At 47.6% G+C, this 22572-nt stretch overlaps 1 protein-coding gene across 1 annotated transcript in view; it reads left to right on the forward strand.

The window, feature by feature from the left end:
• The first annotated feature begins 5769 nt into the window (after positions 1–5769).
• CACNG2 (calcium voltage-gated channel auxiliary subunit gamma 2) overlaps positions 5770–22572 on the forward strand; it is a 51718-nt gene continuing 34915 nt past the window's right edge. Inside the window, exon 1 of the mRNA XM_082011140.1 lies at positions 5770–7267. Coding sequence (XP_081867266.1) covers positions 7057–7267 — 211 coding nt within the window. The 5' untranslated portion in view covers positions 5770–7056. The remainder of the gene's footprint in view (positions 7268–22572) is intronic.

Raw genomic sequence — 22572 nt, forward strand, 5'->3', positions numbered from 1 at the left:
TGACAGGCAGATCAGGAGTGAGAGTCCATTCTAGTTACAGTCAGTGGATGGATGGACAAAGGCTTTATTGGGAGCAAGACAGTTACTTGTGCCCATATTTCATGCACAATGGGCAGTGAGACCCATTGCTTCTCTGATCCATTCTGGAGAACCTCTCCCTCTGCTTTGACCTTAGAGCAAATTCTGATTACAAAACTTGTGCTGTAACTTTTTCACCAACTTTTTGTTTCCTGCAATATGCTTCCAGGGTTGGATGTATGTGGATGTCTGTGGGAAGAATCTGTGCCTGATTTTGGATATGAATGGGAAGAAAAAAGAGGATTTCCATGAAGGATCTGGGGATAGAGCAAAGGAGAAGGAATGTCTGTATGTTTGTGAATAAGTGGATCTCAGGTTGGATTTCTATGGTGTATGGTTTATGCAGGAGTAACAGTGTATAGAGGCATGTGTTTGTTTATATACGAGATGGTCCAGCATGAAGGGAGCCTGGGATTATAGATCAAGTGTGGAAAAATGTGTGCTCTGTAGTGGAAAAGTATGAGGGACAGCATCTGGGTGGGGGGATAGTGTCTTTAGTTTGACATAGTTATGTAAATACATGGGGATAGACATGCTGGTGGGATGGGGGAATGTTCTCATAATCAATTTTCTCTGCTAGTCTTATTCAGTATGTTTGTATCTATATGTATGCATATATCCTCACTGAGGATACTCTACCAAATACTGGAATTCCAGTTACAGTGACTTGTTAGCAGCCTGCCCTCTGTTAGAGCTAATGGGTTGCAGGCATTGATTTTTTTTTTTTTCCTATTGATTAGGAGGCTGCTGTACATACAAACCTCAGCACAGCATGGAAAGAGAAAGAGAGGCAAAACAGTTCACATCCCAGCAATTCATTATGGCAGAAAATTCATCCTGGGAATGCCAGTCTTCTCCCACTATCTCTTTCAAGGAATGAAGGAAGCCTTTTCCTTTTGAAGAAACCAACCCACAGGGCTCAGGAGATAACACCTTTTTTCCCTCAACCATCTTTTAGTAGCAAACATTTCAAAGGAAGAAAAGGTTGCAGGAGAAAAAGGAGTCTTGTATGGAAAGCGCAGGAGTCCTAGGTTCAAGACTCAATCTACAACAGATTTCTTGGGTATCCATGGGTACTCAACTCATTTATAGCAGCACCCAGATCCCATTAAAATCTGTGAAAATACTTTGGTGGGCTTTGGGATTACGTTCTGAATTTTTCAGTGTCTTGCTGCCTCCGCAAGCTAGTGAAAATGCTACTTTGCAAGAGTGTCATGAGGCTAAATGAATTGTTTGCACAACATTTAGCTTGGAAGAGGATATAGGTCAGAAACTGAGGAGTTTCTGTATTGCAGTATTGCAACCTTATAACCTCATACTTGGTCCCTGCCAGAGGGACCAATTCCTCTAAGACAGGAGTTTTAATGCACTCTCAGGGCAGCACCAGCACCACTGTTGCATGGAAATCTACTCATTTTAATTGTTAGACCTTTGTACACTGTATCTCCCTTCTTCTGTCTTCCTTTCTGGTCACGGTGTTACACTAGAGATGACTTCCCTGTAGTATTTGAATATTTGATGTTTAACTGTCTTTTATGTTGATCCTCAAGTTATATGAGCCTGAAGATAAGAAGAGAGGACGACAAAGGCTTTTTCCACCTGTATTTATCTCTCTCTCACTATCTTGATCTCATCTCCACCTCCATCTCTTTCTCTGTCTCTATCTCTCGTCTCCACCTGCGATGCTCTGGCAAAAACACAAATCTTCTTTCCTCAGTTTGCTCATTTCTTAAATTGGTCTAAGAAAACCACCAGCATGCAGATCTGTGATGTGAATGTTTCTTAAGTGCTTTGGGACCCTCAGCTTTGGATGCCAGTGATGACTGCTCTGATCACCCCCTCTACTTGTCTAACCATACAGATATGTGACTTTTTTCAACTTTCTCCAGTGAAATCTCTTAAATATTAATTCTCTTTCTGTATCATATGTCAATTCTATCTTCTATGCCCCATTGGCTTCCAGCTCTATAATCATCACCCTAACCCCAATTTATTTTTCCCACCATATCCTCTGCTGGTGTATCTGTCTATTAACACCTCTGCTCTGCCTGCGAAAACAACGGCATCAACTCCATCTCTTTTACATCTCATTACAGCAGCTCCTTCTGAGCTGACCTCCCCAGGATGAAGATTCCTAGATACCAGTTTTCATATACTACCGCTGTCTGATTTTCTCCTATATGCTGAAAAGCTCCACTGCAGCACTGAATCCACAAATACTCTACTCAGTTCCGTTACCATCCCATAGAGTTGCTTCCGACTTCGTGCCCTTCATCTCCCTTCCTGCATCTTTCTTGTGCCCCTTGTTTTCCTACAGCACTGCCCCTTCTCTCCACAAATAGCAGCACTCTTGGTTTGCCATTGGAAGCAGACTTCCTGCAGTTCCCTGTCTCATCAGCTTCTCATTTCAAGTAATTTAAAATGTAATTTAAAATCTCTCTATTTCCTCCAGACTATTAATTTCTCTCTCCTTACTCTTCTATAGATGTCATTCTGTGTTGCGCTATTCAGTAAGATGCGACTGTTATAAAAATCTGCCAGTGTTTTTATCCTGTATTCTTGTTTTGTATTATCATTTTTAATGATTCTTTGTAGGAAAGATGAAATCTCAGCACAGCATCTAGCCGCAGCACAAGCAGTCACACAGGACATTCTGGCATTTGCATTGCCTTTGTTCCATTCTTCTCCTGTGGCATTTAGAACTGTAGAGGGATTATTGTGAATGGTCTAAGAGTATATAAGTAGGGTAACAGGAAGAGAATTATTTCTGGAAATTGGGAAGTGTGAGGCAGGAAGCCGTGTTTAGTCCTGATCCTGAGATGTGCTGAGCCCTCATAGGTCTCACTCCTCTTAGCCAGAGCTTAAAGAACTCGCCACCCTGAAAGCCTGTCCTTCTTACACTGGCAATTTCTTTGGGGACAACGTGCCCCTGTCCTGTTGCTATAGTCACTTAAAACCAAACTTGTCAAAGCTGTAGAAATATGTAATAAAGGCAACAGTTCTGGACTGGTTTGAGAGTCTCTGTTTTGGCCCAGCTGCTGTGTCATCCTCTACATCTGACTGGATTCGTTAAATGTGAAGATATGTAATCCTGACACTTCAGCAATATTTTTCTCATTATATATGACATCTGTAATTTCTCACAGTGTTGGGGTCCTCTGCAAGCCCAAATCCACAACCTCTGCAGTGACTCCTTGCTCACCCTACCCATCTCACTAGGCTCAGATACAAACAGAAGCAAGCTCCTCAACCCAGAGACAGCCCCTGTCTGTGCAGCCCAGCATACCCTGACCCAAAGCAGCACGACCATCTGTAACAGCAAAGTAAACACTTAACTGCATGGGCTACATAGGTGAGCCCTAAGTGAATACACACAGCATCACCCCTTCTCTCCCTCTCCTCTTTGAATGCCGCTGGTGTGTGAGGATGAGTGAGCTTTCAGGGGGCCTAAGCCCTTTTTGCTTCCACTCACTCCAGCCAGGTTGCTTGTGTGGCATTACTAGCAGATCTGTGCTACACTTTTTTGAGAGCACAGAGTAACTGAGGAGCCCACTTTCCTTGGAGCTATGAGCTGCACAGATTTCCAGAGTGCCTTTCCCATCCACACATGCTATGTTGGTGCCTGATGGATTTGAGCACCAGAATAGCCAGCTGAAGGGTTTTTTTCCTTTTCAGAGTCTTTCAGGCTCCTGGCCCAGCTTTTCTACACTTCTTTGAAGAATGAGAAGACTGGAATACTGGAGTGGGGTTAGAAGGAAATGACCACCAACACAAAAAGAAAATGGCTCAGAGTCCCAAGAAATACTTATGCTTCCCTTATGCCTGCCTTCTTCAAGGCCCCTTCCTTCTTTCAGTGGAAATGTCTCAGAAGGGGAGGAGGGGTCCTAGGGTGATCTCCAGCTTACCCAGCTAAGAGCCTCACAGAGCCTCCTCCTCAACATAGGCCATCCCTGTAGAGCCATAATCTCCCACCAGTTTAAGGGTGTTCTCTACATCTCTCTGCCTCTCAAATTCCTTTGAACCAAGGACAACAGTTCAGAAAGCCTGTCCACAAGTACCGTCCTCCACACTCTTGCAGCAGGCTGTATTCAGAGTGCGAAAGGCATATTGGGCCCACCTTCCCCCTTGCCCGTCCTCAGCTGTTTGGCAGCTCTATGAGTGCAGAAAGAAACTCACAGCTCCTGTGGCAGAGTGCAAGGCCAGGATTCCCACAGGTGAGGCTAGGGACTGTGTTCGTCCTCCCAAAATGTCTCAGTGGTCTCAACCTGCACTGTCTTTTACCACCCTTCCCTCTGTCCCTTCTCCTGCCTCCTCCAGGGCCTTTCCTGCTTGCTGGTGGTAATCTGCATATGGCTGGTACCAGACAGCATGAGTACTTGCTGGCACACACCCCTACCTCAGTCTCAGCTGTGAGGGCAGCCTGGTCTGTTCCCTCCAAAGGGGGGAAATGATCAACACTCTGTAGGGCAGCCAATGCCCCCGCTTCTGCTGCTTGCTATGAAGCCCTTCCTGTCCAGCACTCCTGGGGGAGATTGTCCTGAAAGGGCAGTCCCACTCTGTGCCCAGAGAGGGAGGAAGGAGGAGAAACAAATAGAGTTATGAAATTGCAACGTGGCTGAAGCCCTCCAACTGGTTCAACTTCCCAATACCCCCTTCCCTCAGCCCCGCTCCCCGACACAGAAGAGCAGTGAACCTAAAGCAGCTCTTCTGGTCTCTTTTTCACTGAACAATGAATCTGATCAGAGAGAAACAAAATCAGTAGCATCAAGAATTAGATTATTTCTTTTCTTTATGATTGTTGCATTAATGAGCAGCTACATGTATAGAACCAGGAGGTGACTAATGTAATTAACCTGGTGTAATGATACTGCTGAGGAAGAGAGAGAGGATTATGACATACTTAGATGTCAGTATTGCACAATTTTGTATACGTTCCCAGTACTACCAGGTTGTGTCTGACACAGGAAACTTAAGCAGTGATAGATTTCAGGCTGCATCCATTCAGCTCATGCATCTTTCTGTGTAAAACGAGGCTGTGAAAGGTGGATTGCTTTTCAAGGGTTGGGGCGGGAGAAGGATTCAGTTTTGGTGGTTCCTTTCCTTAACAAAATAGTAGTAATAATAATAAATCGTCCTTTCTCATGAAGAATCTTCCCAAAATGTCTGCTTCTTGGAGCAGGCATTGGGATTTCACAGAAAGCTGTAAAGACAGAGTCAGAACGCAGGGATTCACACAACACTGGTCAGGGAGAGACGGAGGGATGGAGAATGAGCAACACCAAAACAGATGCAACTTGCAGTGAACCCGAGAAGAGTGAAAAGCAAGCACTTAAAAATCGTAACACCACAAATAATAACAGTAATAAATGCTTATTTTTAAATTACCCTTCCACGTTACTTTTCTCCCATCTCCTGGGGAGTGAAACAGCTGACAAGTTTTGTGCGGGTCCTACTGCGGTGTGCGAGTTGCACTTGCAGCTCTGGGCACGTACGGCCGGGAGGCGAAGGGGGCTGAGCTGGGGGGGGGGGGGGGGGGAGAGCGGGGGCGCGGGGGGAAGAAAGGCAGAAAGCGAGAAAGAGGGAGAGCCCCAGCTACGCCTCTGGGCTCCGCGGCAGCCCGCGGGAACAGCCTGGCAGCGGCGGGCTAAGCGCAAGGGAGGGGGAGGCTGCCCCTCCGCCCCTCCCTGCCTGCCTGCCTGCCTGCCTGCCCGCGCAGAGCGGAGGAGGGCGGCTGCCGCCCGCGGATGCTGGGGCGCGGGTGGCGCGGGCAGGGCGGGCGGCGCGGGCAGGGGAGCTGTCCTTCAGCACCGCGGGCCGCGGAGCGCTCCGCCCGCACCGCCGCCCGGGGAGCTGTCCTTCAGCACCGCGCGGGCCGCGGAGAGCTGCGCCCGCACCGCCGCCCGGGGAGCTGTCCTTCAGCACCGCGCGGGCCGCGGAGCGCTGCGCCCGCACCGCCGCCCGGGGAGCTGTCCTGCAGCGCCGCCGCCGCCGCCGCAGGGGAGCCGTCCAGCGCCGCGCCGCCGCTGCCGCCGCCTCCTTGATGCAGTAGCGGGGCCCGGGAGTCGCCGGGGGCCGCCGCGGGGCAGGGGGTGTCGCAGCCGGGCTCCGCTCCGCGCCCCCCACCCGCGAAGGGCGCCGCGCCTGCCCCCCCAGCCTCCCACACACTCTCCCCCGCCCCCTCGCAGGAGTCCCCCTCTCTCCTCGCCCACCTCCGCCGGGAACGAGCGCCGCGGCTGTGCGGGAAAGCCATGGGAGGCAAGACCTCGGCACCTGTTCAGCTGAAATCAAGGGCTTACAGTATGCTGGGCAGTCTGGCTTGGTGGTAGGAGCGAGCGAAAGGAAGGAGAAGCAAGCAAGAAAAAGTGAGAGAGGATTGGAGCGACTGCTGCTGCCGGGAAAAAAAAAATTAAAAAAATTAAAAAAATAAAAACCCAAGGAAGATAACTGGGAAGGAAAAGGATTTTCATGGCGCAGGCTGCAGAGCTAAGCAAGAAGACTGAAGGTTGCATCTCTGCTCTTACAGTCTCTAACTGTCTAGGTCCAGATAATGAGAGATTGTGTTGAGGATGCTGCTGCTGCTCCCCTGTTCACTGTGGAAGCCATCTCCAAATTAGCCATTACATATGGAAACTGGAGACCAGAATTTTAGAAAAAGGGATTAAGGCGTCTCGTTTTGGGGGGGGTTCTCTCTTTATTTGTTTGGTTTTTCTTGGTTCTTTTCTCTCTTTTTTTTTCTTTTTCCTTTTTCCTTTTTTTATATTTCAACCAGAACGTTTCCGATTTAAAAGGCAAGCCTCTTCCCGTGTGGTCTTTCTAATTTACACTCTTTTCCGTGGGCTTTCTTACCTCCCTTTTTTGATACCTATCTCTCTCTATATACCCATTATATTATTAGTCGGAATTATTATTCTTTTATTTTATTAAACACACACACCCCAAGAATCAGAAGGCGGTTGGGTATTTGTATAATGAAGAATTATGGGGCTCTTTGACAGAGGTGTTCAGATGCTTTTAACCACCGTTGGTGCTTTCGCTGCCTTCAGCCTGATGACCATAGCTGTGGGGACCGACTACTGGCTTTACTCCAGAGGGGTTTGCAAGACTAAAACTGTCAGTGAGAACGAAACCAGCAAAAAGAATGAGGAAGTCATGACCCATTCTGGATTATGGAGAACCTGCTGCCTGGAAGGTATTTGATTCTGGATCTCCACCCCCCCCTTTCCCTCTCCCACCACCCCATGTTTCTCCCCCCCTCCAAACAAATCCCTCCACATTCCACCATTTTCTCACTTCATCCCTTTCGCCACAGCTTGAGAGTGGTGGGCTCAGTTACTCAGGGCACAGAGGCAAGAATACAGGCAAAACATTCTCTGCTCCGTTCCCTGCTCCCTTCCTCTTCCCCACGCTCCCCCCACACCTTCCCCCAAAATTCACTTCCCCCCTCCAAGTGGAATAACATGTGTGTTACAAAAACACTGAGAGACCCTTTCAAAAAACAACTGTGCAGTCTGCCTGTCTTCAGCTTGTACGTATTGCCTGGGAATGCAATGCCAGAATGCTGTATTATTGCTGTGCTCCGGCTGTAACCACAGAGTGAAATAATTGCTCTCTTTGCAAATGGCTTATTTGCAAAGACAAGACTGGGAGTGAGGAACGACGTGGGGAAGGGGTGACTGCAAAGCACTTTGGATGCAATTGTTAGTTCACTTTAGGAGGGAAAAAGAGAGAAAGGGAAGCAACCCTGTTATGTCCAAAATGCCTCATACAGTAAATCTAACCGTTCCAGTCATCTCAAGCAGAGTTCAGAGCATTTCGTAATGTCTGTAAGCAACCACATCTCACTGGGCTGGTTGCAGAGGGGTCTAGTTGGTGGTTGATTGCTTTGGTTTGGGGCTGGGATTTTTCCCCCATTTGTTTGTTGTTGGGGTGTGGGTGTTTGTTTGGGGCTTTTTTTTTTTTTTTTTTTTTAAGGTTTATGGTAAAGGCTAAAAATAAACAAGTCTCTGAATGGAAAAATCAGCCTAAGTCTGATGTGGTGAAACTGAACAGCAACTCAGTGACATGTCTGATGGCAGAAGAGACACCACCGCAGCCAACTTCTGGAATCAGACGTTCCTAAGGGAGGGGGAAAGAAAAGAGGGACCAGTGATTCGCTTTTAAATATGTGTTGCTCAGTCCTGCTATTGGCGTACATGTGGGCTGGGGAGGTGGTCTTCAGCCTGTGCTGGAGGGATAGGGGCAACTGATGTAAATGCGTGGTTTATGTTACACACGTAGCGAGAAGGAGAGAGCAAGAGCACAAGAGCGCACATTGCAGCCCGTTGTAAAAACCCTGTTTATGAATCAGCTCCCAGCTGGAGGGTGGGCTGCCGGGGGTTTGTGGACATCCAGGGATAATGTCTGTCTCTGTTGGTGTCCACCAGAGCTGGGTGTGCCTGGAGGTCCCCAATGGGAGAAAACGGGGAGTGGGTACCGCAGAACTGATTTGCTAAGACCGGCACTGGGAGATGGAAGGCAGTGGGGAGGGGGGACATACATAAACTGTGTATGTCCTGATGTCTCTCACCAAAGCAAGCTAAAGCTGCTGTTTGGAAATGGTTGTGTCCGGGAAGAAGCGCGAATTTCCCCCCCGTTCTTGGTGCAAACGGTTGAGTGATGGCTGGACATGTTTTGAATAGCTAAGTGACTTCATTGAGCGATGGTCTATTTGACGCATACTGCATTTAGTGCCCTTTGTCAACCCAAACTGCTGCCTTTTAACATATCCTGCAGAGGAGCTCTATGCTGAATACTATATGCTGTCTCCACGCCAGAAAATCAATAGCAGTAAATTAATGGGGGATGTTTTAAATACACCTGCTCACACACACGCACACATTTCCTACAAATAGATAAATATATAGAGGTATATATTAATAAAAAATGAAAAGCCTTTCACACAGCTATTCATTACAACCGCGGAAGGAGACATCTCCTTAATTAAAAATTAATGAGAGAGGGAAGGGGCGGGGGTGGGGAAAGAAGCCCAAATGCAAAGCCATGCGGGGAAGGGAGGCTGCAGGGAAGAACTCCCTTCCTGAGCCATGTCCCCAGGCTGGAGGGGCGGAGGGAGGCTGGGGTGGAGACAGGAGTTATGAGGACCCCGGCCGGGAGAGGCAGTGAATTCAGATCATGTCTATATGCCCACAGAGCCGTACCCAGCGGGACGCGGTCTGAGGGGGAGGAGGAAGGGGCGAGTGAGGTTTGTCAGATCGGAGGCGCTCAGGACCCCTTCTCCTTTACATCTGACAGGACCCCACAGGCACTGTGGAGAAGTAGCTTGCATGGCAAAGGAAAGTGTCAGGATGCTTCCAATTAAGAGGTCTGAAGTGCCGCCAGACCCCCAGTGCTGCGCTGTCAGCCCAGTCCCCCTGCCCTCCCTGTCGATGCTCTCTGGTGGGCTCAAACTGCAGCTCTGCTCGAGGGGTGCGAAATGCACCCTGAGCGCAGCTGCCTGGCCCTGGCAGGGTGCTCCGCTCGCCCCAGCTGTGTGAGGGGTGGGCCGGCCCGTTCCCCTGGCCCGTGGCCCCTGGGCAGAAGTGGTGAGCGGGGCAGGGGGGTGCAGTGCACCGCACAGGAGCGGAGCCCAGCTCTGAGTCCCTAGCCTGAGGGCACAGGTTGCACCAAAACTTGGATAAAGGCTCAGTAGCGAGAGCATCTCAGCAGAAGGCAAAACCATCCCTGCGGCCACATGCCGAGCAGAGCCTGGCCGCGGGTTTGCCTCACGGGGCGGCACGGCGCAGGTCTGGCACCGCTGCTGCCGGGGTGCCTCCGCATGGCTTCCCGCAGCCCCACAGCCTGCGTGGGCCACTGGCTGGCACTCTCTTGCTCCTGGGACAGCTCAGCCAAATATCCCCACCAGCAGCCCCTGGACGGCAGGTCTCTTACTGTCACATCTGATCACCCTCGGAGGGGTTATCTTCTTTCGTGGCAGGAGGAATCAGAAAGGTGTCCCTGGTTGACTCGCCCTCCCTGGTGAAAGCGGCCTGCTGGTGAGCAGGAGGGAGAAGGGTGCAGCAAGGGCTCCTTTCCCCCACGATGCAGAGGATGAGCAGATATGTGGAGGGAAGGACTTGGTCCCAGGAGGCTGTAAAAAGGGCAAAACCCCTGGACTCTGCTCACACCAAGCCCATGGTGTGGCAAAGGCACCTGGCAAAGGGTGTGGGACAGACATGCTTCTGCTGCATGGGGTGGGTGCCAGGGCAGGTATATAGTGTGAGGGGAAGTAGTGAAGAGGAGGGCAGGAGGCTTTGGGACAAGAAAATAATCAAAGAAGGATCCTAAACTGCCTCCTGCTACTCGTAGGAAGCCTCTGATGAGGTTGCCTTCATTTCTGGGGATGAGGGGGAACGCTGGCATTAGTCAACACTGTAGGCTGTCAGAGATGGTGGACTCCTCGTGTTCAAAATATTGAGCTAAATTGTCTTTTCTCTTCTTGGCTGAGATATCCAGTAGCAAAAATGGACATGGGGACTCAGTCTCGGGCTATACACACAGATATGCTGCGGTCAGAATTGCAAATTCCTCTTGGAGAATTTGGTCCCTGGGCTTTCAATTTTCGGGTTCCCCTCTCTTCAGTCATTCTGTTCCCCACAGTGGACTTCCAGTCAGCATTTTCAGATCTTTGTATTGCTCCGAAGAGGAGCATCATTTGCGATGTTCCTCCTCTATTGGGATTTCCTTCTCCCCTTTCTTGTGTCCTACGGTGAGCCCCTGCTCCATGGTGAGGCTAAAGCAGAAAGGTGGTGTCATTTCACATTACTGCAGATCACACTTCTGATTTTTTTCCCAATCTTCCTTGAGATCATTCTTTCTCAGACTTTAGCATTGCCCAAATGTATCCCTGGCCTATTAAAAAATCTTTGCCCTTCAAGAGAAATGGCCTTTCTCAGCCCTTTAACTGTGTAGGCACAAAACACACACGTACACCAAGAAATTGAGATCTGCAAGCTCATGCCACACATGGATACTGCACCTCTTACAACTTTGAAATGGCTGCGGATCTTCAAGCCTAATTCCTTCTTGGCACCCAGTGCTTTAAAATCACCTTTTATTATGAGTGACGCCTTGTCTAATTCCTTCATTAGCTCCTGTAGATCTCCTACAGGATCTCAAAAAGTGAGCGACGATGCCTTATGATGGTCTTATGACGCAAGCAAATGAAATGACGATGGTCTTATGAAGCAAGCAAATTAAATGTATTTTATATCTGTAGGTTATTGGTTTTGTCATGTTGTCATTATTATTAGGAAAGGGATAGGTCTGGGAGGCTTTTATACCAAGAAGGAGGGAGAGAAAAGTCCAGGGCAGCCAGGCATGAGTGATGTGCATGGGGTTAGACATCCCTGTAGATCTGACTGGTGTGAAGGCAAGTAATTGAATGGATGTTGGTGCAGAAAATAATTCCTGCCTAGAGACCCTTCCCAAGGAAAATTAATGAGCTGATCTGTTCCCTTTCCAGCTTGTTATATCTGAATGGTGCATGAGAGTTAAGTGCAGTTTCAGTGTTTGCAAAAACGAAGAGCTGACAGCAAAGTGAAGCAGGGCACAAGCAATGGACAAGCTTCTGCCAGACAATTCCAGTGCTGCATCGCTTCCTCGTGCTGCCTTCTCCCACTGCTGGTGGCTCCTGGGCCACCTCTTCCCGTTCACACCCACCTTATGAGCATTTGTTTCCTTATCTTCTCTCTTACCTTTCCCAATTTCCTTTCTTTTACCCTTCGTTTCTGTCAGTGTCCCTAGTTTTGTGCTCCGGAATTGCCTGCCCTCCTACTTCCAAGGATCCACAACTCTACCAGGGTCCTCTCTCCTACCCTTCCTGTCCTAATCCAGAGGCTTTTCTGAACACGCCGTGAAAATAGCAGTAGGTTAAATTAGGGTCTCCATGTTTTCGCGGTTCAGGACCAGAGGCAGCCTAGCACAGCCCTGAGATGCAGCAGGAGGCAATGGCCTGGCACATAGCTGATTGCTGCTGGCATTGCATCTTCTGGGGAGAAGGAGGATGCAGAGCTGGACAGGCCTTGGATGAAGAGGAAGACAAAGGATTTTAAAAAGTGGTGTGGCAGAGGGTGAGGGAGAATTACTTGGGATCCCAGACTTGGGTGGGTTTGGTTCGCCTCTCAGCTTAAATTCATACCTGACTGTAAGTCACTGAGAAGGTAAGGATTTGAGGGGCTGAGACCTGCAAGCTCAATTCTTTTGTAAGATTTGTCAAGGAAATGCTGTTCCTCACCAGTGGGTTGCTAGAACTGACTTTCAAACTGCTTTTAAATTATGAAACCTCCTACTGACAGAGAAAGAGGAATGGGTTAATATTGTCCTGAAATGCACCAGAAATTGCCTTGCTGAAGAGAGTGAGAGCGAAATGCAGTGGGAGGGACATGAGGATGCAGTGTGGCAGCAGTAATGTATAAAGAAATTACACAGAGATAGAACAAATGTCTCTTTGCCAGGGAGACCAGGAGCTATTCGTATCCAATGTTTCCCTTTTAACCCATCCCTTTCCCCATGCAGCCCTCTGAGCCTCCGTCTCACTTCGCAGTGGCTTGGTACAAGCTAAGCAAGAGTTTTGGGGGAGGAGGACGGCCGAGGTTTGACAGCAGGTTCTCCATATTTATTTAATTTAAAAGCAGTAGTGAGGAGGTTGCCGGGGGGAGCAGGGAACATTTCAGGCTCTCAGATGGCTCTGCCCCCTGCCCCTGTTTTAAGAGCAGATTCCCAATGAAGCATACCCGGTTTATCCCAGAGGGGAGCCCTCGCTGCTCCATTCTGTGCTGCTTCTCCTTTCCATATTGCACTCGTTGTCAGGGGATGTGCTGCTGCTTTTCGCGGGCATGAAACCTTCCCCCTTGCAGGGGGCTCTCGGGGAGGGTAGGGGCTGCTGCCGGGGGAACGGGTTGGCAGCGGGGCTCTCGCTCCCTCTCCTCCCCCCGCAGCCCCCATCCCAGGGCAGCAGCTACCCGGCAGGGGAAACACAGAGCGCAGAGCAGGTCAGGCATACGCAGAGCATACTGTAAACACAATACACCTAAAAGTTATTTTTCCCTTGCATGTATGACCCCAGCTTTTTCCTCACCCTCCATCTTCCACTCATTCTACCCATCTCCATTTTAATGTGTTCTTGTTTCCCTCCCCTGTTTTTCCTCTGCATTTTTCTCTTTCATCTTCATGCCTCTTCTATGCTTTCTCTCAAAAGCAGCTTCTCCTTCATTATTTCTCCCTGTTTCCCTCCAAGTTCTCTGAGGCCCATCCCCCTTGCTCTTTCCTCTGTTACATTATCTTGTCCTTGCTTTCCTCTTGTCCCCTTTGCTCCCACCGTCTCATCTCTCTGTCCTCTTCCCTCTTCTCTCTGCCATCATTTCCCCCTGGCTTTCCACCATCTCACATACAGTCATTCCCTCCAGCTGAAGGATCCCATACTTTTGGAACTCTGCTGCCTCTGCGCTCTAAAGCAACTCTTTTCCAACCCCTCTTTGGCTCTCCTCATCCTCCTTTCTCTGGCCTGTGTCCCCCCTCCTCAAAGCAGTGTATGACACCAGTTGCTGTCTTCTCTTGCCCCCATGGCAGCCCAGCTACCTCTGAGGGGGGTGAGACCCAAGTCCCTCCTTCTGCTCCCCTCATTACTCGTTGCCTGTGGTCAAGCCAACATCCCTCCACTTTGCTGCCTCGAACCTCCCGTGGCTGGAGGGCTCACTGGCAGCTCAGCTGATGAGCTGGCTCATCTGCATGCAGCCAGCAACTGGGCTGGAAGGAGCTCACAGCAGCCCTAAATACTCTCCCTGGCAACCCTTAACATGGATCAAGCCAGGATCCAAATAGAAAATAAGGGTCTCTGTAGCCATAACCCTGGGGCAGTTGTTGTGTGCTACAGTGAAGGGTCTCTGTCAGGAAGAATTGTCTCAGCAAGTGGTCGTCCTTTTCAAGCTGTTTACAGGGGGATAATTTTCTCTGAGATTCTCAGGAACGCCTAAGGGGGTGAGGTGAATGGGGCTGGGGTCTCCAGGCCCAGTGGATCTCAATGATCAGCTGAATGAACTTCAGTGAGTCAGGTCAGAAGGTATCGCGGGCTGGTGGGAAAAGGAGGACTGTGTACTGTGCAGGGCTCTACATGAACCACGGTGGCTCACTGGATGCCAGAAACAGGGATATTGCTGTTAGTGGCCCAGCGTGGCACATGGCTGTAGACAAAAAAACCACCACCAGCAAGTCCACAGGTGTAAGGAGTAGAGCAGGAGGGATAGCAGAGAGGGCAGGAGCAAGGGCCATCCAAGGGGTGGGTTCGCAAAGTCAGAATAGTGCTCATAAAAGGGGGACAGGGACAAGGAGGAGTAGGAAAGACCGTGTGTGTGAAGGCAGCCTGCAAGACTAGACATGTTTGCCTAGAAAAGGAGGTGAATGAGAGGGAAAATGATTGGATTGTACTGAATAATGAATGGGCTAGAGAAGATGGATCAGTAGCTCTTGATTTCCCCATTTTGTAACACACAGACAAGAGGACCTGACGTGAGTCACCAGAGACCCAGTTAAAGCTTTCTCATTTGATGCGTATCAGGGCTGTGGATCTCATTGCCACTGGAGCTCCCGTGGCCAAGATTTTAACAACATTTAGCAAGCAAGTGGGTATTTACGACAGAGTTCACAAAAATTAAGCGTCCTCCTAATGGATGTGAACAGCATTTTGGGTGTTTCATAATTCGGCAATTAAGCCAGTCGCCATAAAACTAGGATAACATTTCACAAGGACAGTCTATCCCCTATCTGACTGCCATGCGGTACTTGCCTCTTCCCTGAAACATTTGTCAGGGATTAAACGGAGCTAAGATTTTCTTCGTCTGGCATTCTTTTTGTTTCTAGATGCTATGCTGTGCAATTGCAATACAAGATGCAAACTAGGCCTGCATTTCTACTGGTGTCAATGGCTGCCCTAATTTGACAAATTAACGGCGAGTTTAGGTATTTCTATCATATTTTGCTAGGAAAGATCTAGGATAAGGAGCAATTAAGAGCATATGGAATTAAGTAGAGGCCTTTTTCTTCACACCCCAGGGTATAAAGAAAGTAGTTGGCAATGAAGGTGCTATATATGTGCGAAGAATTATTATTGTTGAAGTCCCTGCTTCCCAGAAAGCAATAGGCTTTGGGTCTCTTTGATGCTATCATGACTAAATTAGAAACGAGGTTGTCTCTTTTCTCGTGTATCTGTGGAAATGATTACTGAACTGGCATCTGATGACGTACAGTACTGTAGTGCTTCGATGCACAAGAGATGAAGGCCCGATTTCCCCCTCGTTTGCACTGATGCAACCCTCACTGACTTGGATGAAGCCACGCTGCTTATGCTGTCCGTGTAGGCAAGGGAAGAATGAGGCTGAGGAAGGGCTGTGCGTGCTTTAAACAGCCATGCCCCCAAGGTCACCGCATGTCCCCGCTTCGCCAGTGCCATACCTGAGAAACGAGGGGCTAAGTTCACTTCCAGTGTGAGTAGGTGCAACACCCCCAAAGTTAATGAGATTCTGCTCTTATTTATGCCAGCTGTTCACCCAGTTGAGCGGTTCCTTTTTTAACTATTTCCATTTTTATCGTCTTTCACCCTCATTAGAAAAATTCAACGTGGCTACTTTCCCTGTGGGGCAAAAATCCTCTTACAGACTCCTCACCTTGGATCAGTGAGCACGTAAAATGGAAGAGGTGACCATGAACCCCACGGCATTCATCTTTCTCTTCTCTCTGCATTTCTATCTTTCATTGAATGTCTTTTATTTACTGACAGCTTTCTGTCTCCCAGCCCCATTTATCCTCTTTGTGTTACAGAAAAGCTCTCCCATAAAATTCCAGACTACACAATCAGAATTTTCATAACAAGCCCTGCAGGATAGGTGAAATCCACTTCTGTTTCTGTGGCACAGGCTGCTGAAGTTTTTTTACTAGCTTTCTATCAAATCTATAACTCCCCAGAGAAGCATATGGACTTTATCCTGCACCTCCTATTCCCCCAGAGCATATACTTCTACCTAGTAGCTGTGAAAAACAGAAAATGAGGATGGTACACAAAAACTTGAGAATGCAATGCCATCCTGTCCATGGGTAGGAATTTTTCTGATGTGTGTTTTTGCTAGAAGCAAACAACTATAAATTTCTGATTTAGCTTGTTGTATAAAGTATACATTCTGTCAAATAAAGAATAACACTCTCCACCTCCGTCCCTGGATTTTCTATTCCTTTTTGATTTTTTTCTTCCTATTTCTCAGTTTTCATTCTTTTCCTGAACATGATTTTTTTTTAGTGTCTGTTTTATTTTTCTCCTCCCACTGCTTCATAACTACATTTCATTCTTAAATTTGCTATCCCTCAGAGAACTTCTCTCTTTCTTCAGGTCTTGTTTATACCACCAGTGTAGCTCCAGGGTGATGGATCACACCTGAACACTGAATATTTCCCAGGTTTATGGTCATATTCATTCAGTATCATAAACGAAGCACTGTCAATCAAATCGCTTTTGATCCAATCCTATTTGCTGACTCCTGCAACCTTACTTAGACCTGTCCATTGTAACCAGTAAATTTCTCAGAACTTGTTCCTGGAGATTTATTTCCTCCTGAAGATGTTGCCTAATACTTTTCTTTCTTCGTTTCAATCTTTTTTTTCATTCTTGGTTCCAGTTTTTCTTCATTCTCTCCATCAGGCCCTTTCAGGATCCACTGTTTCTTCTTTTCCTCCCTTTTCCTCCACATCATCTCTCATGTCTGCCATTTTCTCCCTCAGCTCTCACTCTCTGATGACATTTCTTCTTTTCCCTTTACATTCCTAGCCCATAGTCCTCCTGGGTAGGAACTACTCCCCTTGATCCCCTCCCGTTCAGCCTCTATGGAGAGGTGGTGGAAAAGGATTGACAACTAAGTGTGTTCGTGAGTGTGTGTGTGTGCACGCGTGCATATGTGCTTCTCCTTTCGGATAAGGGCAGTATGAAAGCTTGGTGGTTGAGATGAAGCGTCCCAGCTCTGACTTTTGCCTTTCAGACCGCCATGAGGAATCATTTCTGAATGCAGATGCCTCCCAGAATTGCCTTCAGAGTACAGGGTCTCAAGGGATCAATCATCAAGAACTTCTGCTGCTTCCTTTTAGATTCAAGCATTGCCCTTTTCCTTAGGCTGAGGGTCATGGGTTTTTGAAGGGCAGTGGCAGAATCATGAAAGACAACATTTTTCTCTTGCTCATTTTTGAGTGAGGGAGTGAATGAACTGTGATAAATATTTTTCTGTATATAGCTAGAGCTGTCTCAAAGAAGTGGCAGTGGAAACAGATGGCAGAGGCCCTTTCTAGGCAGCTGCTGTTGTCTCTTAAGGTGTCACCATCACAAGAAAAGTGGTTGTAATTGGGGAGCTTCAAGATCAGTAGCGCCTGGAAGGACTCAAGCAGAAAAGAATGTCATCCTGCGTGAAGGTGGAAGGCAGACAGAAATCAAATATTCAGAGACTAAGGAATGGTGCTTGAGAGGTGAAATAAAGTACTGGGAATAGGTTGAAGCAACTATGTAGTTTTACTGAATGACATGACCTCAGGACAGACGGGTTCCCTGCCTTTGGGAGCTCATACTTGGCCATAGGCAGTGGGAACATAGTAGCAGGGGGAAGAGCTGTTTTAGAGTATTTTAGGGACAGCAAGAGGGGCTGCTGTCCAGAGGAAACAACTTGGTGAGAGACAGAGATCCTCAACACACTGTGGAAATGCAGCTGGGGGAGAGGAAATGTCCAGGAATAGCTATCTCCAAGCTCCTGTCTCCTCCGACTTGCTTCAAAGCACCCCTGTAGTGTGTGCTTCTGGGATGGGGGCCGGGAGGGTGTGGGTGCTACAGCTTGGTGTAGGAGCTTCTGTTCCAGGTTTTCCTCAAATAATTTGCCTGTCTGGAGCCCTATCATCTCAGTGTATGCAGCACAAAGAGAAATTGTAAGTTGACCTGTAAAACAGAAGTGGAGATATATAGCTGCTCCCTCAAGAAATAACCAGGGCTAGGTTCCTTCATGTCTTCCAGGCTGGGAGGGATTGCACAGTGGGCTAGATCCCTAAGTCTGCCAGTCATGGAGTTGTTTAAAGCTCTCCTGCTCGTCTTTTGCCTCCAAAAGTAGGCGCCATGTATTCCTTTCAAGGAAGAGAAAATTCACAGAAAAGTTCAATAGGAGGTTTGGGAGGAAACCAGGGAGGAAGACATGGTCTATCATGAGGTGCAAGAGTTTGGGGTAGCAGAGCGGATGTGAACAGGCTTGGTGTTGGAGATTAATTGGAGCTGAACGTTGCACAGTGTCTTCTGGCTGAGGCACCTCCACTGCAACGGTACTCAATAGTCTTGAAGGAAACAACAGCCAAGAACGGAGCAGAGCAATGCAGCTGTTTTGCTGTTGGGAAAGGGAGCAACAGAGAAACTAATATGTCTACCCTGCCAAGTGAACTGCAACACAAACAGCAGCACAGCACACGGGAAAAGCATGGGATTGACAATTTTCCTAAATTGCAGGTGACTGCCCTAATCATTGCACCACTCTTCCTCAACCATCGCTCCACTCTTCCCCTCTTCAGTCATCACTTTGTCCGTGTGTTTGCAGCAAAGCATAACTCAGAGAGGCCAAGAATGGCTTTCCAGGAATTAATTCCAGGGGCTGTCTAAGATCACAGGATAAAAGTGTTTTTCTGTGTGCTGCATCATTACAGCTTGGCCCACATTTACAGGAACAGCAACAGGGAAAGCATTCAGAGCAAAGCAAGACAGCGAGAAAGAGCGCTGTGAGGATGTAAAGGCACCAGGGACGGCGAGGATTTATACTCTTCTGCAAAAACTGAAGGGATGGGTTCTTTCTGGGAGTAGACTGCCTCAGCTGTGGAGGAAAGCATCTCTACATGCTGGAAACAGAGGGATGGTTGTGGCTGGAAGGGTCTGTGTCAACTGGAAAGCACAGCTGGCCAGAAGGAAACCTTAAAGGGGGTTTTTTTCTTGTTTTTTCCCCAAGAGGGGACCCAGTACTTAGCCACGGCATGGCATGGGGAGGTGGTAATAGGAATGCAGTGTGAGTGCTGGAAAGGGATAATTGAGAAATATGGTCTGAAAGAGGAAGGTGAGTCAGGAGAAACCCTGGGACTCAGAGATAGGAGAGACTTGAATTGCTGAGAGAAGCAGGAGTATCAGCTGTAGCTGATGGATGTAGAGACAGAGGTCCTCATCCATCTTCTCTGCCTTGTGGAATGGGACAGGTTTTCTCCTGTCTGATGCCAGCACCTGCCACCCCTAAAGGCCTTTTTTTTAAGGGAGAGGGGGACTTCCTTTTCCCCCTGCTGCAGCCCGTGGGAGGAAGAAGGGTTTAGACACACATAGACAGGGCAGGATTAATCACACAAACCAACCAACCGTGGACCTGCAGCAATTTGGAAAGTGAGACCAGTGGTTGCAGCTCTCTGTGGTAAAGTCCGACAAAAGGAAGCTGGGGAGAGGAAGAATCAAAGGAGCTGGAGTATAAAATGTTTGTTCTGATGTTGTGATGCCAAGATCTATGTAAGCAACTTGAGGCAGACATGGCCATCTCCTACACTGAGACTCTCTGCTGGTCTCATGGCTGTAAGCACATGAATTTGTCCTTCTTCTGGAGGCCTGGGGTACAGTTTTCATGGCAGAGAACCCATGGTTTGGCCAGATTATATTTGGTAAAGCAGGGGAACCAAAACTTAATGGTCCTCTGCATCAAAGAAGTGACAATCTAAAATGACAAATGACATATGAAAGGCAGCAAAGCAGAAGACAGCAAATGTGTAGAATTTGTTTCTGCACTGTTGCTTTTGACATCAGTAAGAGGGTATTACACCTAAAACTGACTTCATCTCCTTCTCCAGGCAGAGCAGAATGCAGAACAGGGCATGTCTGCCCAGCACCAGGCAGTGCCAGAAGGAGACACCTGAATAACTCTAAGCAAGATAGCTTAGGTATTTCAAGTCCTGATGGCTACTCAAGCATGGTGCTCTGCACAGGCAAATTAGCAGCATGTCTGAGAGCTGTCAGGATGCAGTGCTTACTCAGGTGCGCTGCTTCCAAGACCCATGCAAGGTCACATAATATTGTGCCATGGAGACTTAGAGCAAGAGCCTCTTTCAGCTCTCAACCCAAATCTAATTCCCATATCCCCCTGTGGGCATGCCTGTGTGGTTGGAGGGGCTTTTCCCCATGCTTGGTAACCACAGGTGGTCTGAAAGGAACGAATGATCACATTCATTCTGTTCCTATGGGATCGGTACTGTATTATTTGGGGTTCTGAAAGGGAGCTCAGTCCCAGACATGTCTTCAAGTTCTTGAGGAATCTGGAGGCAGAAGATGCCATCACAGCTGGATTTCTCCTTTGCAGTTTTAGCAGGCAGGGCTGAAGGACACAGAGACTAATCTCCATGTGACCTGCAGATCCTGTCCTTTCACATGAGGGCTGAAGCTTGCTGAAGAGGCAATGCTGGAATGCTTTTGCCCATGTGGTATCTGCCCTGGGGATACATGGCCGCTTCCATCTCTACGGTTGTCACTTACCAGTGAAAATTCATTGGATTCATGACAAAACTGCAGGATTTACCAGCAAAAAAATAGTTTGTTCTGAAAATAAATAAAATCTGATCTGGAGGTGGTAATTTACTCAGACACCCAAGAGATCACTTATTTTGAGTATCTTGTTTAATTCTCACTGAGACTGCTAGTTTTCTGTCATTCTTGATCTTAGTTTTCTGGGAAAAAGGTGTAATATGTTACATTGCTTCTGCCCCATAATAAAAAAAAAGGAAAGGACTCAAGGAGAGGAAAGCTCCATGGCCATTGCTTCACTGAGCTGCACCACAGCAGGGAAAGAGACTGGACCCACATCCAAACAAATTCTTAAGTCCTATATGAATCCCTGCTCTTCTTTGGGATCCATGTGAAGAATTAGATCTCTGCAACAGATACACTGTCAGTAGCTTTTCCCAAATAATGAACTAATCAGAAATACTAAAAATAGGCTGCATTGGAACATCAGTTCAGCCATTTGGAATGTAGAGCAAACGGCACTGAATGTGTTTAATGAAGTGAAAGAGCTTTGTTTTTAATCACTGAGCTATTGATAAATTGTTGATAGGTGATCAAATGTGGACTTTGCTTTCAAATGTTGTGCCTTTATGAACGTGCCAAGACCCTCCTGAGCCACCCTTGTTCTTTTCACTGCTAATGTAGTAGGACTTCCTGCCCTTTTCAGGACCTAAAATAAGAATAAATGTAATGTTGTTCTTTTTTTCCGGATAACAAACATTTAGCCTCTGGGCCAGTGATCAATTTTCAAGAATAAATGCTCATAGTTGTACCAAATCAGACCCTGGGAACTGGGTCGGATATGTGAGAGAAGATGACAAGATGGGAGGCAGATCAGTTCACATCTTACATGCTGTTATGAGAATAATAGCAGGGCATTGGCTTAGGAGGATGGTGTGAGCAAATGAGGGAGAATCTGTTTTTTAAATGTACAGCAGCAAAATGAGTGGGGAATCAGGCTACAGCCTACAGCTGAGGGGAGACAATTTTCTTGCAGGGAAGGAAGTGAGTTGGGACCTCTTGGATGTTAGACCAAGGGACATGCAAAAGGAGAAAGGGAAACTGAGGCTCTAATAGGAAAAATTAGGTCTATTATGAACGTTGAGACAATACTATTGAACCAGTGTAGTTCACGACAGACCCTATTGGCTGTCCTTCGCATGTGGACCAGATCTTTCAGCATGTCTGGATTATACTTGGTCCAGAATGACAGGAGGAGAAAAGAGTCTTAAACTACTGTCACATTCACATGTCCCTGAACTTAAGTCATCCAGGACTTCCCCCACATACAGAATGTCTTCAGATGGAATTTAAGCAAAATTCTTTGCAGTTTTGTGCTATGAAATGGGGTAAAACAACTGGAATGAATTTGAGGACTGAGCCCTATATCTATGCGCTGGCTGATGTATGCTAATGTACTAGTGATCTTAGTGGACAGTTTGCTATGCGCCTTGAATCTATCTTTACTTTTCCTTCCACGGTCTGCAGGAAATCTCAAACCATGTTTGAGATATAGGTTAAACACTTTACAACAATGTTTTAACACTGTTTTGCTTAGTACAAACAGTCTTCCACAGTTCTATGCTAATGTTATTGGGGTAGGAGACATCATCCAACCTGTGCTAAGCCAGTATAGTAATTAATTAGCTGACTGAGCATTTGTATTCTGATTATAAACTCACAAATTATTCAACTCTATCCTATCAGGAACCAGGTTTTCCTTTTAACCTCAACTGCAAACCAGCTGTCCATCAATTATGATGTGCTCATACCTTAGGGTGATGAGAGCAGCAGAAAAGCCTAAATGGGTTGCTAGAAAGTGCTACAAGTAAAATAGAGATGTATTTCATTAGCGTTGGGGGGATTGGCCGCTCTTT

Source organism: Phaethon aethereus (assembly GCF_964289735.1).
Source record: "Phaethon aethereus genome assembly, chromosome: 1".
Lineage (NCBI taxonomy): Eukaryota > Metazoa > Chordata > Aves > Phaethontiformes > Phaethontidae > Phaethon > Phaethon aethereus.